This window comes from Rhipicephalus sanguineus, chromosome 6 (assembly GCF_013339695.2).
Source record: "Rhipicephalus sanguineus isolate Rsan-2018 chromosome 6, BIME_Rsan_1.4, whole genome shotgun sequence".
In the NCBI taxonomy this organism is placed as follows: Eukaryota; Metazoa; Arthropoda; class Arachnida; order Ixodida; family Ixodidae; genus Rhipicephalus; species Rhipicephalus sanguineus.
The window spans coordinates 95,495,997-95,511,491 of NC_051181.1; the positions used below are offsets into that span (position 1 = coordinate 95,495,997).

The 15,495-nt window shown below is 48.4% G+C and overlaps 1 protein-coding gene across 1 annotated transcript in view; it reads right to left on the bottom strand.

The window, feature by feature from the left end:
* The window catches only part of LOC119397422 (uncharacterized), a 41,966-nt gene that overhangs the window by 23,361 nt on the left and 3,110 nt on the right, over positions 1-15,495 (bottom strand). The window contains exons 3-4 of the mRNA XM_049416558.1: positions 13,974-14,206; positions 8,930-8,997 (exon numbers count right to left, since the gene is read on the bottom strand). Coding sequence (XP_049272515.1) covers positions 8,930-8,997; positions 13,974-14,206 — 301 coding nt within the window. The remainder of the gene's footprint in view (positions 1-8,929; positions 8,998-13,973; positions 14,207-15,495) is intronic.

Sequence of the window (15,495 nt, forward strand, 5' to 3'; positions counted from 1 at the left end):
TTGATGGTTTGCTCCGATGATATTTTGTCCGGCCAATGACCTTGCTACAGCCCAGGCAGCACGCCGCCATTGGACCGATCTCGGCCCAACGTCGGCAAATGACGGCAGCAATATTGGCCCCACGTCGGCAAATCACGCTCGCGCTACTTCCACCCGCATCGGCCCGACGTCGGCTAGCCGCCTTTGGGCCGATGCGGGCTTGCCGGCTTCGGGCCGACGTGGGCTAGCCAGCGTCGGTCCGAGACGGGCCTGCCGTTATTCAGCCGATGATGGCAAGCCGTCATTGGGCCTATGTATGCTAGCCGATGCTGGCGCGGTGTCGGCCCCGCAGACGTCGGGTAGCCGCCGGCGTGACCGTTTACACCCGTTATTATGTTTTAGCAGTGGTGGCTTACCGTGCGTTAAGTACGGTAGTACTATGGTAGTACTGTACCGTCGTGGTCGGCACGTAGCTAGGTTATATGGAGACACCGGCGGTAGTTGCTCGATGCGTAAAGTAACTTGATCAGGCAGGCTGATACATGTGTTATAATGTGACATGGCTGCGTGCCGACCACGGCAGTTCGGTATTACTGCGGTTACTGTACTGTAAGTGAGCAGCGCTAAAATAGACTATTCGCGGCCCAACGACATTCATCGACTGCCATTGGTGCCATATTCGAAAAATGCTTCCTAATTAGAACGACTGCTCCACTGATGTCTTAGTGTGCGATTAAGACCCACAATTCTGTCGAACCATGCAAGGCCGAGAACGAAAGTCAATATTGTCTCAAACAAAACTAAATTGATGAAAGGCCTGCTGCACCAACTACGCATGCGTCTGAGAAATTAAGGAGCAACACATTTGCAAGGTGATAAACACAAATTTATTCACAGATATGAACACACGCCAGCAGTTCCGGAATAATTATGCCATAAAGGAATATCTAAACATCTATAGATACCGTAGCCAACATCTAAAACAACCCCACAGCCACCGTATTCCTCAAAAAAAGCAGGACAATCCTAATCGAGAATGGGATCAGGCGCAAAATCATAGGCGTGTGCAGGAATCCCCTTCAGAGGGGGTGGGGGGGGGCGAAGGTTCATCGCGGCGCCCCCCTTCCTCCCTATTAAGTCAATGTGTTTGGCAGACCTTGCGCTCACCTCTTCTTAAGTGACTACGGGGGCCGGCCGCCCCCCTGCCCCACTGTGCGCACGCCTATGCGACAATCACTTCAACGTTATGCGCGGCACATTCACTATAAATATTGAAAGAACTAGAACGGGCAAAAATAGGAATAAGGATTAACGAAGAATATCTTAGCTACTTGCGTTTTGCGGACGATATCGCGCTTTTCAGTAACGACGGTGCCGAATCACGAAAAAAATTCTGGAGGTGTAAATGAAGGCAGCATTTAAGTAGAATTAAAGACGGACCCAAAGAAAAGAAAGATAATGTTAGGCGGCTTGCCGAAAAAGAGAGATTAAGAGTGGCAACTAGACTAGAAGATTGTGTATACGCGTGAGCTAATTACGAGCAGAGGAGCACCCTCCCCCCACGTTTATTAAGTTCACCAAGGAACGGTAGGCATTCGCAACACATGACTGGCAATTGAATTAGCGTTATCCTTTAAGCGGGAATTGCAATTTTTTCAGTGATATCTTAAGGGCCAAAAAGATGGATAAACTGCTGCACGCGACGCGAGAAACATTGCGAGCGGTACCACAAGATCCCATGAACTCTACATCTAAACAAGATAGACACGCACGCATTCCTAATCTAAAGGTAAGATTGTAACAGAAAGGAATCGTGCATAAAAACCACTCACGTGTGCCCGTTGGATCGCTAAAAACACGAGCGAATAAAAAATGCAAGCGCACCATATACACAAAACACGATGGTCAATAGAGAATACGCGATAAGAAGAGAACAAAAATCTGATGACACGTAACAGCAGTGAACACGCGGCCTTATATGAGGTGAGCGAGTTCAAAATGGAAGCAGGGGGCCACTGGTTTCTCGCTGCGGTGATCTCTGCCGAAAACAATGCCGGAATCCTGCCGCGTATCCGTCTCGTGCACGATTTTGACTTTCCACCACACATGTCCACACTACGCACTTCTTGAAGAATTCTGCTGGTCGGAGTTAAAAAAACCTGCTGCCGCAGCTACGATTGTCCCTCCGTCTGGACGGCTACCCTACCCTGCCTGGTCAAGCGAGTTTCGCGACAATGACGGTGAACGAGGGGAAGGAAGGGAGGTGGGGGGGGGGCTAGAGGTTGAAGAAGACGAAAAAAAATGCGAATTCTCCCTTCTTGAAAGCATTGCTCAGCCTACCACAATGGTGTGCGATTCCCCCAGCATGTCTATGGGCATGCCGTTTGAGAAAGGCGTTCGTGGAATTTTCAATGCATCACTTGTTGCCACATGTCGCTGCATGAAAACTTTGCGTACACCACGTTGGAGCCGCATTTTTCATCGTATTTCACGTGCCATAATAATAATTTTATGCGACTGTTTCTGAAAGCACGTGGGAAGCAATCGTTGAGCGAGATTTTTACTTGAAAAAGATATGTATGTCACAAAATGGACGGCAACGAAGTGCAAATGCGAACTGACAACGACGTGGCAAACACGTGTTTGTCAGTTCGTTAAAGATGGTCAGCGGGCTAGTTGATTTGTAAAGATTCAAACGACAAAACGCGTCTTCACTTCGCCCGGCCTTTTTTGCACCATACCTATTTTTCTCAAGTAATGAACCAACTAGCTCAGCAACACGCCTTGCTGAGCTTTTACTATTTTCATAAAGTAAAATTATGTGACATCACTGAAGCAAATGCGCTTGTTACGCTTGACCCAAACACGCGCGTGAGTAAATATGTGTAAACACAGAGATCGGAAACTGTCCATGTAGTATATGAGCGCTCGCGCCACACATTCAGCGGCTGAAAGGATATAGCGCTATAAATATGATGACAGGCTCGATTTATGCACAGAATTAGTATTCACATAAAACTTCTTCCGCTAAAAGCATTCGTGCGGGAATGTTTGGGTGAATTTTGATGCTGGATACATTAGCGAAGTCGGCCGACCAGTGGCAAAAACATTTACGAAACAGAAGTACTTCGAATTTGGCCCATGAAGTTAATGGTACGTGTTACAACGTTTCAACATTTTTGATAGCGTTGAACAACTGGTCAACGAAGTGGCCATCTAATTTGAGTCAGTTATTCTTCTAAAGACCACCTTTTTTTGGTAGAAAAGTGACTGTGCTAGTGATAGTTGTTAGTCATTGTCATAGCAGAAACTAATAAGAGAATGCAAGCTATTCAGTCGGCGATACTTCGCGCCCCGAGTCGTACGTGCGGCATTAGCACGGTACAATATTTGAACTTTGTTATTTGTGCTAGTACAGCAATGTATGCAGCGGTATTCTACAGCTTAAGCTACAAATATTCAAGCGCCTAATGCTCTATTGAATTACGATTGTATGCTAGGCGGGCGAGCTGCCGGGCTTCTTCGGCGGGCTAAAGGTAGAGCGGAACGTCCAGGTTATTCTCGTCACTGACGGCCGGCAGCACGGCGTCCAGCGTCGTTGAGGGGCTTCTGTGAACTAGTTTGAACGGCGTCATATGTGCGCCGTTTCTTACACTGCCGCGTTAACTTCAGGTTATGTGCGGAAGATATTATGGCGTCCCATGTCATGTGTTCGACGTACAGTACATTGCCAGCATGTCGGCGAGGGTTTCATTTACCCTATCGGTGAGGCCATTCGCTGCGGGTGATGTCCGTCAGTGACTTGTGTGGCTCTATTGCAAGATGTTTTGCGTTAGCTCTGCCGTAAAAGCCGTACTTCTGTCGGTGACGAGGACTTTTGGAGCGCCGCGACGCAGGAGGACGTTCTCAACAGGGCATGTATAACTGTCTGAAGGGAGACAAGAAAGTTCCAACATCATCGATAAGCCATTGGCTCCGCCGATGTCAGCTGAAGCACGGCAGAATGACGGCATGCTCGGCCCAATGTTGCCGGGGAAAACCATCGGCTCGGCCGATGTCGGCGAAAGTACGGCAAAATGGCGGCTAACTCGGCCCAATGTTGCCGGTGAAGGCCATCGGCTAAGCCGATATCGGCGGTAGAACAGCAAAACGCCGGCAAACTCGGCCCAATGTTGCCGATGAAAGAAGTCGGCTAAGCCGATATCGGCGGGAAGCCGGCAGAAGGCCGGATAACTCGGCCCAATGTTGCCGGTGAAAGACCAACATCGGCTGAAAGGCGGCAAAGTCGGCCCTATTTTGCCGGCAAAAGTCAACGGCTCCGCCGATATCGGCGCCAGGCTGGCAGCGCTGGCCCGAGGTGGGGCCGCGCACAGCCGCCGTAAAACCAATATCGGCCCGACGTTGTGTGCTGCCTGGGAGGTTCTGACGAAACACCTTATGACGGCCTGGAACACCGAAATACAAATTTAGGCGCGCTGCATTAATGAACTGTGCAAAATAATTTCACCACATGAGTCCTACACGTAGTACCACTATGGCGGGTAAGGTCCATAAAATATGGCAAAGAAAGGAATTATTGGGAAAATGACGCTTTGCGAACAGATGGACTTAAGTGGTATTAACTAAGGTAGCCGGTGTAAAAGAACAACTAAGATCAAATAAACAGTCGAATAATAAAGCTCTCGGTCGAGTTTATTTCCGCAAACAAACCTGCGGAAGGAGATCTTGCTGGCAAGAGATGCATGGGCGTGGAGAGCGCGCCGCTCCCGCCTAGCCGGGCGTTCCGCGATGTTGAGCTTACAGTGACCCTGGCGCCCCCTTCTATATGAAAGAGAAGCCTCCACCCACGCTGCATGCGAAACAGTCGCGGGGGCAATTCGAGCGAGCGGCCGTCAGTCTGTCGCCAGTGCGCGTCAATCGGTGCACTCTGAAGACCGGACCTCTCACCTTGGCGACCCGGAGAAGGAAAAGCGTGCAGTCTCCGTTAGTGCGGTTTAAACATGTGCTGCGACTTCACGGTGGTCCTCTTTAAGGAATGCGGATGCGAAGGCGCCCTGAGTATACTGTGTAGGTAGGTGAGCAAAAATGAAACTGCTCTCGCGTGCTCCGTTGGTTGTTGTGTGCAACTGGCATTTCCGGGACGAAAGACCGTGACCCCCTTGTCAGAATTACCAGTTAAAGTGCACCGAGAATACTGTACGCCCGAAGCTGGGCGTTACGGTAGTTCGAATCGTGTCTTTATACATGCGCCTCTGAAGCTGAGTTACCCTCTTGAACTGCGTTCACTAAAACGAGGCCGCCTTGAAGCGTATGTAGCCTGTGTAATTTCTGGTCGTTCCGGTAAAAGAAAAAGGGGGTGACAATGTTAACGCGCGTATTCATAACACTGACACTGTAAAAAACGACATTTCATTCGGCGGAAAGTACGACGTTGTGGCTTTTAAGTTTTATCCTTTCTGGCCAATTCGTTCGGAGTTAGGCACTTAAAAAGTCCACAGTGACCTTTGATGGCACCTATTTCCTTTTGTGCAGCGGAAAGTTTAATGGTCAGAATGCGCAGTTATGGAATGGCAAGGCGGAAATTGCCTCTAAAAATTTTTTAACAGAATTTTTCTATCTGAAGCACCGACAAAACCGGATTCACGACACGTGCTGAAAACGAGGGTAGGTGAGCGCGTTAGCGATTATAGGCTTCCAAAGCAACGTCGTGCAGTGCCACTGCTCTTATCGCAACTGGGGGCATCCACGGACACAACACTGCCGCCCCCACTTACGCACACGCGCAGAGCTCTAGGGTTGCATCTGTGGTGCGTTGCAATGTAACTATTGCTGACTAGCAGTGTACCGGGCCGAATGAGGAGCGCATGCGCGCACGTGCCCTTGTCGCAGGCGCCGCTGGCAAATCCGGCGAAAAACCGCCTTCGCGGGCAGCTTCTGCCCCCAGTAACGCATAGCTCAACCGTGCGAGCGTCGCGCCCAAACTTGAGCTTGGGTTCCCTATTGACCTTTTTTTCGTGGGCGCCGCCATATTGCCTAGCGGGCGGCGCCGTCTCTAGTCTGGCAACCCACTGGCATGTGCGAAGCTCCGCGTTTGTATGGAAGGTATGTGTGCGGCTGCAGTTGCAGTCGGTTTTTTTCGTTCTGGCGCGCTGAATTTCGTATCGAGAGATGCGGTCTACGTAGGAAATGTCTCTGTGAGACGTCCTGAAAAGGTTTCATCCGTTGAGAGTCAATGACGTTAATATACGGCGGCGCGAACGTGTTGCAAGGGGTCGATGTCATATATTTTCGGCGTCGCCGGTGCATGTGACGGCCAGCTGCCGGCCGGGTCACGAAGTCGCAGACACCGCATAGTGTGGGAAAGGTGCCCGGTGAAGAACCTCCGGCGCTCGGCTAATCGTTCAGTGCATCTCGCAGAAGCCTGAATATAGCAAGGCACAAGCGACTGCCTCCTCCGAGCAGCCTGGACTGTAAATGTCATCTTCAGGTCATAAAAGCGTCAAAGTCAGCCAAGCGTGTCCAAGGCGATTGAAGAGGGAACTGCTAGCCTTGAAGGGTTCAGGACACAAGTGCAGCGTTGTCGGCGCATTTGGTGCGTTTCGGGGAACGTTGAGGTCGAAGAAAGCAGGGCTGATGCGGCCCTACCATTCTGACGATCCAGCGGCGCCGTGCCGTGAAGTCCGATCATAACAATAGAGGAATTTCCACCTCCTTAGCCTGAAACTCCTGCGTGAGATTTCTTTAGAGCACATGGCACACGTTATGGCGCAAGGGCCAGTGATAGCGAAAGAGCGCCATTGCCGTGGCGATGACTATTAGGGGCGAAACACCTTAGGGTCTCGGCGTGTCGGCGTGCATCGTGCTGCGTCGTCTGCTGTCGGGACGGTCCATCTGCTTGATCGCAAGAGAGGGCGCCACCGCCTCGGCGCTCGCCGTGGGGCGAGAGAGAGCGAACGGCGCACGTTGACAATGGAAACGCTCTTTCTGCGATGAACGCTGAACTACCAACTGGCAAGGAACGAGAACGCGCCCTCTCCCGCGAGAGACAACGCTGACGTTGTCTCTCGCGGGAGAGGGCGCGTTCACGTTACTAAAAGCGGACTGCGGGTCTCAGTGTCTTATCTCTCTTCTGTCTCTCATTGCCCATTAGCAGTAATTTTGCTGTGGGAAATACCGGCGCACACTGCATGCTTCGCCCCTCCCCAGGTTTCACATTAGTGGAGCTGAAACCCTCTTCGCTACGTGCTTCGCCCCTCCCCAATTTTTTTTTTATTGATGGGATGAAAATGACAGACTAGTGGAAAGTGGCTCTAAAGTTGCCTAAAGCAGTCGCTATAAATATTGTGAAATCAAAATATGAATATCGGAACTATTACACTGACTGATATGGATAAGCTGCGCATTGAGAATTGCGACGACGTTAAATTAAGGGGTAACATGCTAGAACTGCACAAAATGAGCACTGCTGCCTGACCAGCGCCAAATCTGAGAGAGACTGGAAGCAGGCGCTACCACAAAGTATACAATGTAGAAGCAGCAGTCTTTCACAAGAAGCCATGCTAAAATTTGTTGGTCAAATTACGTAAAGAAAAGAAGGAAATAATCGGTTTGCAGAAAGCATAACTATGAATAACAGGCAAAAGTTTTCTTGAAGTAACTTTTCAGTTCCTCTGATACCCTCAGAATCGCGCTTTCGCTAACAGAAAACAATGTAACTATTAAGCATGCTTGCGACCTTATGGCACCGGCCGCGTTCACGTCCTCAGGGAGCGATATCGCACGGAAACAGACCCTTCAGTTTTACGTCTTCAATATAAAGAATATCACCCACGGTGGTCCAGTGGTTATGGTACTCGACTGCTGACACGAAGTTCGCGGGATCGAATCCGGGCCGCGGCGGCCGCATTTTCGATGGAGGCGAAAATGCTTGAGGCCCGTGTACTCAGATTTAGGTGCACGTTAAAGAACCCCAGATGGTCAAAATTTCCGGAGCCCTCCACTTCGGCGTCCCTCATAATGATATCGTGGTTTTGGGACGTTAAACTCCAACAATTATTAATATAAAGAATACCAAACGTTATCAGGGTTTGTTATAACTGTTATAACTGGGTTCGATCGTATATGGTAAAAGTGTTATAGCCTAAATATTTTCAAACTGATTCTGTTTGTATCATACGTTTGTAGCTGTATGGAATGTGTTGAAGGCATCCGTGATCTACACCTATTACGGAGACGGCTGGAAACCAGTTCGCCTTTCTTGGACACATATTAATTAGTATTGTTCTTTTGCAACTTGCAATGCGGCCTGCCAAATAGAACTTTATTAACGCCTGTATGTGGAACGATGTCACGTAGAGTGAGCGAATTCTCGTATTATTTGTGCTTTCTTTAGCAACTTATGAGACGGCACCGTTGACATGTCCCAAGAAACCTCCCGCATCTCGAGAAAACTGCTCGACATTTGCTCACTTCTGCACCTTTGGCAGTGGCCTCGTATGCAAGAAGAAGGAATTAAATTAACATGCGGAACATTTGAGAAGGCAAATGAACTCACACAACAAAGCCCAGCGACGAAGAATAAACAAGTGAGTTCCGCTCCGGTGTTTATGTGTATTTCACGCTTTAATCTAGGCGTTACCCACGCAGGTGCTTCTGCAAGCTGCCTCCGAAAAGAACCTGTTCGATCCTATGAGGCAACGGTGCGCGAACAGCATTGACGCCGAAGAGCGGATGCATCGCAAGCGGCCCTCGCCGCCTGGTGGCTTATGGGCGAAGTAAGGGAACCGCAGCACGCTGGAATCGCACGTGGTCCCGAATTCTGGACTCCTGCAGCGCCTCTTGCGTCCGCCCTGGTCACGATCCAGAAGCCTGGCGTCTCTCAACGAACAGCTTCGCATGCATTCGCGGCGACTACGGAAAACGTCTCTGTCCGCAGGACTCGGGCACAGACCTGCGGGAAAGTTCCACGGCCGACAGTTCCGGCCGTCGAACACCCACCAGCTGGCATTAACGTGGTGCCTGTTGCGTGGAAGACAATAGTTATCATGAATTAGTTTGCGTCGAAGGCACACAATGGATTTACAGGGAAATATACGTATATGTCACTGCACGGCCAGCAATTGCCGATTGCTCAATGGTTTGCACGACTTACATCCTCGCATTACAGCGACGACAAAACAGACCACGTAAGGATTCAGACAGCATGGACTTTGAATTATTCTTCGGCGCACTCAAAGCTTCGTAGAAACAAACAAAACTGCATTGTGCTCAAATTCCGCGTCAGAGAAGTTATGGCAAGTTTTGATCACTCTTAACGAACTCTTTTCTTTTTTTTTTCTTTGTCTCCGTGTGCTTGCGCGAATTCGTTAAGATGAATATGTTCCAACTAGGCCGACTGGCAGTTTTGTTCACTCTAGTTGCTATGCCGCAACTGAGTTGTCTAAAGCAAGTTAGGTTTCCAAGATCCAATATCATCTCTTATCGTGATGGCCTAATAATGACAATAGCGAATGGGACTCCGCGCTTCAGGCCCGCAGCCAGGAATTTTTTCAGGGGGGGGGGACTTGCTGAAAACCTTGACTATTAGACAGATACACCTATTTTCATTATTTACTTTTGCTAAAAATACCTACTTCACCAAAATTCCGAGGCGGGGGGGGGGTGGGGAGGGCAAGCCCCTTTGGCTACGGGCCTGCCGGGCGTACAACAGATGGCTAGGAAGAGTGATAATATAGAGGTGCGCGCGCTCGGCGGTCTTTCACAAATGTTCGGCGAAAGGTGAAGTCGTGTGCTCTCCCTAAGAATACGCTACCGTTCGGAAGTGTCAACGGGAATTGGCGCGTGAACAGCAATGACGGAGTCGTTCTGATCCAGAAGCGCACGCATGATGGGCAAGGTGAAAATGATGAAGAATTTGATGATGTGAAATAAAGAGACTTGAAAGACTGTAACGGTTGCTAGACTTTGCCGTTGAGCTCTAGTTGATGTGCTTTGCAATAGCGGCCGAAAAGCATTGTTCGGCCAGAAAAAAAGAAACCGCTTTACCAGTTTAGTTTGTAAAATCGTTCTACTGGCATTGAAATGGCTCGGAATCCTTGTGAAGTTTCGCGAAGTTGAGCATTGTGACGGTGAATGCTTGATTTTTTTCATCAGCCTTCGCGACGTTAAGCCCATCAAACTCGGATAATTTTTTTTTGCACTTGAGCGCAGCAATCTTAGTAAAGTTCACCATGTGTCACACTTCATTTCTTTCAGCCTGTTGTGACATCCTGTCACCTTGCCTATAGAGCGGAAAACAGGATGCCCTGGAGTTGAATGAAAACATTCTCACAGCCCACATCCTGTGGTCATTAAATCAATGACGTGTAGGTTCGTGCGTTCAATTAATACGGTGGAATGTCAAGGACCTCCTGGGTATGTAGAAAAAAGTCACCGCCCAAGGACTCCGTAAAGGTAGTTAACAGGCGAAGCTGACATGTGCGGCCCCAATTTGTATCACTGGGTTAATGCCGATGGTTAACTAAAGCCTTTCTGAATTACTGGTTACTTCTGGTTAGAAATACTAATGTGTTTGCGACCCGTGTGTTCCCTTCCTCCTTTTTTATCGTGGCGCCTGGTCCAACAACAAGGCGTTGACCGTGTCTCGTTGATCAACGAAGCAGAACGGAAAGACTGGAGGTTAACTGTTACGCCTTTTCCAGCGTTTTACATCATCGTATTAATTGGCTCTTCCTTGATATGACAGGTCTATTACCAGCCTCGTTACACCATCCATCGCAACGCTGATCTCAGTGCAGAAATTGACGTCACGCCTCCACTAATCCTATATTTCGTAAACTGCAATATCGATACCGACAAACCTGAAATGAAGGCTGCGTCGCGCTCACTATTTCGCGGAAAACGAAAAAAATCCACCATCTACCGCTAAAGGGGATCATGAGGCGATGCGAAGCAGCGTTTCGGCATGTCGAGCCCGCGTTTCAGAGGGTAGTCGAGAGGGGGAGAGGGGAAGCGGAGAGGGGGAGACGAGAGAGGGAGACTAGAGAGGGGGATGGGAGAGGGTTAGTGGAGAGGGGAAGAGTGAGAGTGGATAGGGGAAAGGTACATGGGAGTGGAGAGGAGGTGTGCGGGGAGGGTTCGCGCATGCGCAGTAAGGGTGGTCACGCCGCACACCACCCCCACCCCCACCACCGGTTTGAACTACGTCATAAGATGCTTCGCATTTAAAAACGGTGGCGGTTTGTGCTCGACTAGCCTTCTATAACCACGACCAAAATTCCTTTAAATTCTTATCTCTGAAAAATCGTTTTTTTTAAAGATGTAATTATGCTTCTTTTTAGTCCTCAAGACCAATTATCTCGCGCCATGCCACGTGCGTTTGTTTACCAGCGCGAGGGCCGTTTTTCCAGTCACTTCTCTTGCTTCCTACGTCGATTGTCGCGCTGCTAACCAAAGACGCAATCTTGCGCGTTGCGTTTAACCCGTTGCCCGTTAGTCTAACCTTGCGAATTCAGACAATCCGCATTGCCAGAGTTCATGCTCTATTTGTGTCGTAATGAACTATCAATTTGAAAAACAGATTAAGATGCTTTAGTCACCAAGTAAAATGCTTTTATAAACTTATATAAGGTGTTTAAAGAAATCTGCCCGAAAATCTCCCGAAATAAGGAAAATGAGATATTGTCACGCTGCCTTCATATTTACTTTTTTCTGTGGCGGCACGTATCTTAAGCTGAGTAGAGGCATCAATTACGACAAAAAAAAATGAAATTAATTAACATTTTAATTATTGGAAACAGGTGGTTGGGCCAAACGGGAAAATTGCAGCACTTCCCGCAAAATGCCTGTTGCCGCGTTGAGATTTTCAAAAGAGCAGCGGGTGGCAATTATTATCGAGTATAAAACCTAGCAAATTTGGCCAGCGATACCGAAACCGAAACTCGGAAGAGCGCAACTGCCACACTCTTCCGAAACGTCTAGAATGAGTGAGCGTCGTTGTACCAACCACAGATTGACTTCGCTTCGTGGTTGTGCGGGTTTCGTTTGCGATTACAGCACGTATGGCGCACGTACGTTGACAAATTCAGAACATCACTGAAATCACCGTCGAGAACAGTGACGTCATTGTGGTCGTCTGCTAGCTGCGGTCATCGGAGCTTCGCTTTCGGTTTCTCCGGTGAATTTGTGGCGCGATTTTGTACGCGTTCTTAAAACGGTCGGAGGTGGTCCGTTACATCTAGCCGCACGCTAATGGCCAATGGGAAACGTGGCAGTCGTCACGGCCCTGCATTGACCAATCGCGTGCGGCTGGATGTAACGGACCGCCTCCGTTCGTTTTAACAACGCGTACAAAATCGCGCCATTGATTGAATTATAATCCTCCGCAATAATCACCAGAGGCTGATTTCTCAAACTCGCAAAGCGGCAATGTCCCTTTCGCGGAAAGGATAGCAATTCTCCAATTTGACCCGACCGCCTGTCTCCGATAATTAAAGTGCTCATTATTTTATTTTATTTAATTAACGTCGTAATTGCTGTGTGTAGTCATCTTAAGATGCCTCCCGTCACATAAAAAGCAATTATGACGGCAGCGAGCAAATATTCAACTTATTTCTCTTAATTTTGATGATTTTTGGACACATTTCTTGAAACACTCTGTATGTGTAAATATATTAAAGCGAAAGAATTCTTTGAAATCTTTCTGAGAATTGTCATGTAGTTCCTGCGCTAGTGATTGCTTTGAATAGTACCACATTATAGGCGCATGCTCGATGAGAAGTGTGAAAGCTCGTGCTAGTTTTGCAGACATCAACAAAAAACTGATTGTGGGCGGGCCAGTTAGTACATATACTGATCGTGAAAACAGCGCGCCGAGACGGGACAACAAAATTAAGCACACAGAAACAGTGCTGTCTCTGTGTGTTTCAGTTCGTTGACCCATCTTGGTGCGCTGTTTTCACGATCAGCGCAAGGTGGGATGAAAAAACAAAACAATAAGAAAACAAAAACAAGGACTGAATGCTCACTTTGTTTCCTTTTGTTACATTCTCGTTTTTCTGAAGATATTTCCTGATTGCTAGATTACTTGTTCCTGTTGGTTTGGAAGAGGCGGGCATTTTAGAGCAAGTCTAATGATCCGTGACAAGTTTTGAGTTTCTCCGGCTTGGTTTTTGCGAGACAAATTTTCGGTACCATGTGAGGAGTAGATGCTCACATAGTAGTTTGGAAGGAGACCGTTCTTGAAAAAAAAACATTCACAACTGCATAGGTGAATGACATTGCCATCTTTCCGAATAATCTTCAAAAATCCGTTGAGCAGCACCGTACCGTAGTTTTTTAAGGAGCATTGACATAGAAATATTGCACATCTTTTTTTTTTGTTTGTTTTTGCAATGGGTAGCTTATGACCCGCTTATCCCGGCAGTATACCTCGTTTGCCCGAGTGCGCAGAGATTAACCATTTAGAGACGTTTTTAGAGCGCCTAGTCGCAGTTTCGGTTTCAAAGTGCACCGAGCTAGGCAGGAGCAGTTCCGGTTTTCGGGTAAACACAGCTGGCCACGTGACCACACAAAGTCGTGACGTGCCGCCACGCGCGACAGCGCGCGCAAGTGGGCGCTGCACTGACAGTTCGTCTGCTACGCCTGCACGTGCTGTGCTATGTCGTCGCCATCGTCGAAGTGGTCCGAAGACAACGATTTTTTGCTAGCAGGAGTCGCCGCCTTGTTAGACATGGCCATTTTTGCCGGCGAGGACCATCGACGGGAAATCTGTGCATGGTTGCGCTGAAATTTGATCGCGATGGGCAAAAGTCAACTACGCAGTATAACCCCGGCATATTGACACTTATCGTGAAAACAAAATAAAGCACAAAGAAACGGCGCTGTGTCTGGGCGCTTCAGTTCGTTGTGTGTGAAAATAGAAAGGAACGCGAAGGCTTAGGTGCGCAAGGTGCTTGAGGGCCCCGGTGCTAAAACTCTCGAATATCGGAACGCACCTGCCGCACCAGGAGAAGAGCGGCTTCTCCAGGCAGGCGACCGAGGGCATCCGAGTGTGGACGCAGCTGCGCTGGCATTCTCCCAGAGTAGCGAACTTGTTGGGCGAATGGTTGCATACTTGCACGTCGTCCGTGATGGTGAGGACGCAGCTATGCGTCGAGTGTCGGTAGTAGGCCTCGTGACGCAGCTTCGTGCAGTAGGTGTAGAAAGAAAAGCCGCACCTCTGATTCGTCTGCGGTTCAGAAAGACAGCGTTAGGGGAGAATGAAAATTAAAGAAAAAACAGAAAGCTGATAAGTGCTTGATGATCTTGACGCGATAGCGTTGAAGAGCTCGTTTCGCAGAAATATCAGTGTTGGTGTCCTAGGTTGAGAGTGAAAAGTCGGCGTTGTCCTCGACCGCGAATTCGAGATAGATGCAAATAAACCTTCTCATCGAGTGGGAATCGAACCCGGGCCTTGTGCGTGGCAAGAATGTGCTCTACCACAGACCTACGCCATTTCCTGGAACTGTTTCCAAAAAAAAAAAAGTCTATGCGAATGTTATGCAGTGCGAGGGGTCTCCTTAACACATGAAATGTTGCGTGGCAGAAGCGTAGAATTGTGCGAGGCGTCAAAACGACTGAATTGCACGAATGAGTGATTTAAAGGCTCACCCTATACAAAGTGCTGAGACAGTTTAAATGGTCACCATCAGCAAGAACATCAACAAAGTGAGCAGCTGCGTCGGTACGCGTTTTGCCTTACGGATGCTATTACACTGCGCGAAAAGACGAGGACAAAAGTAATGAACAAACAGTACACTACGACTTACTCGTGTCCTCGTCTTTTCGCGCAGTTTAATAGTGACTAAAAGCTATGAACCAACTAGCCCACCATAACGTCTTACTACTACGGACGCGTAGTGGGTAATTCGCTGATTCGCAAAAGGAAAAAAAAAAGCAGGGCGTAGTGGGCACTTCGAAATTCTACATGCAGTAGGCATTCTAGGATAATTTTAAACCGCCAGTGTAACTCGCACAGACTCTTTTGCTGAGGCACGGTTGAGGTATCCGCCGAGACGCAAAGCCAGGTGATGGGAGCGGGGCCCGATTACGCTATCGCGTTGTACTCTTGAGGCGAAACTCAAGCGTCCTCAAACTTTTAGTTTTCGAACAAACAAGACTATTCTGACTGTTTCAGTGACAGAACTGATAAGGATTAGACTTGAGGAGAGAACGACAGGCGAGCGCTGTTATTCTTTCGCTTAGGACTGTGCTTTTATTGACGCTGAGACTTCCCGACAACCATACATATAAACAAGAAATATATGCATCGTAAGTTTCTCTTAAGTGTCTTAAGAAGGACTCATTACATAAGTACTAGTGATGACCTTGTTGCAGCGCCCTATGCATGTGGGATAATGGTGAGCACTAGCAATGAAAAACTGGGACGATACGGATATTGCACTACAAACCTAATTCTAAAGTGAAAGATTAAAGAAAATTATTCCGAATCCTGCGCAACTACAACCCCTGAGCGGA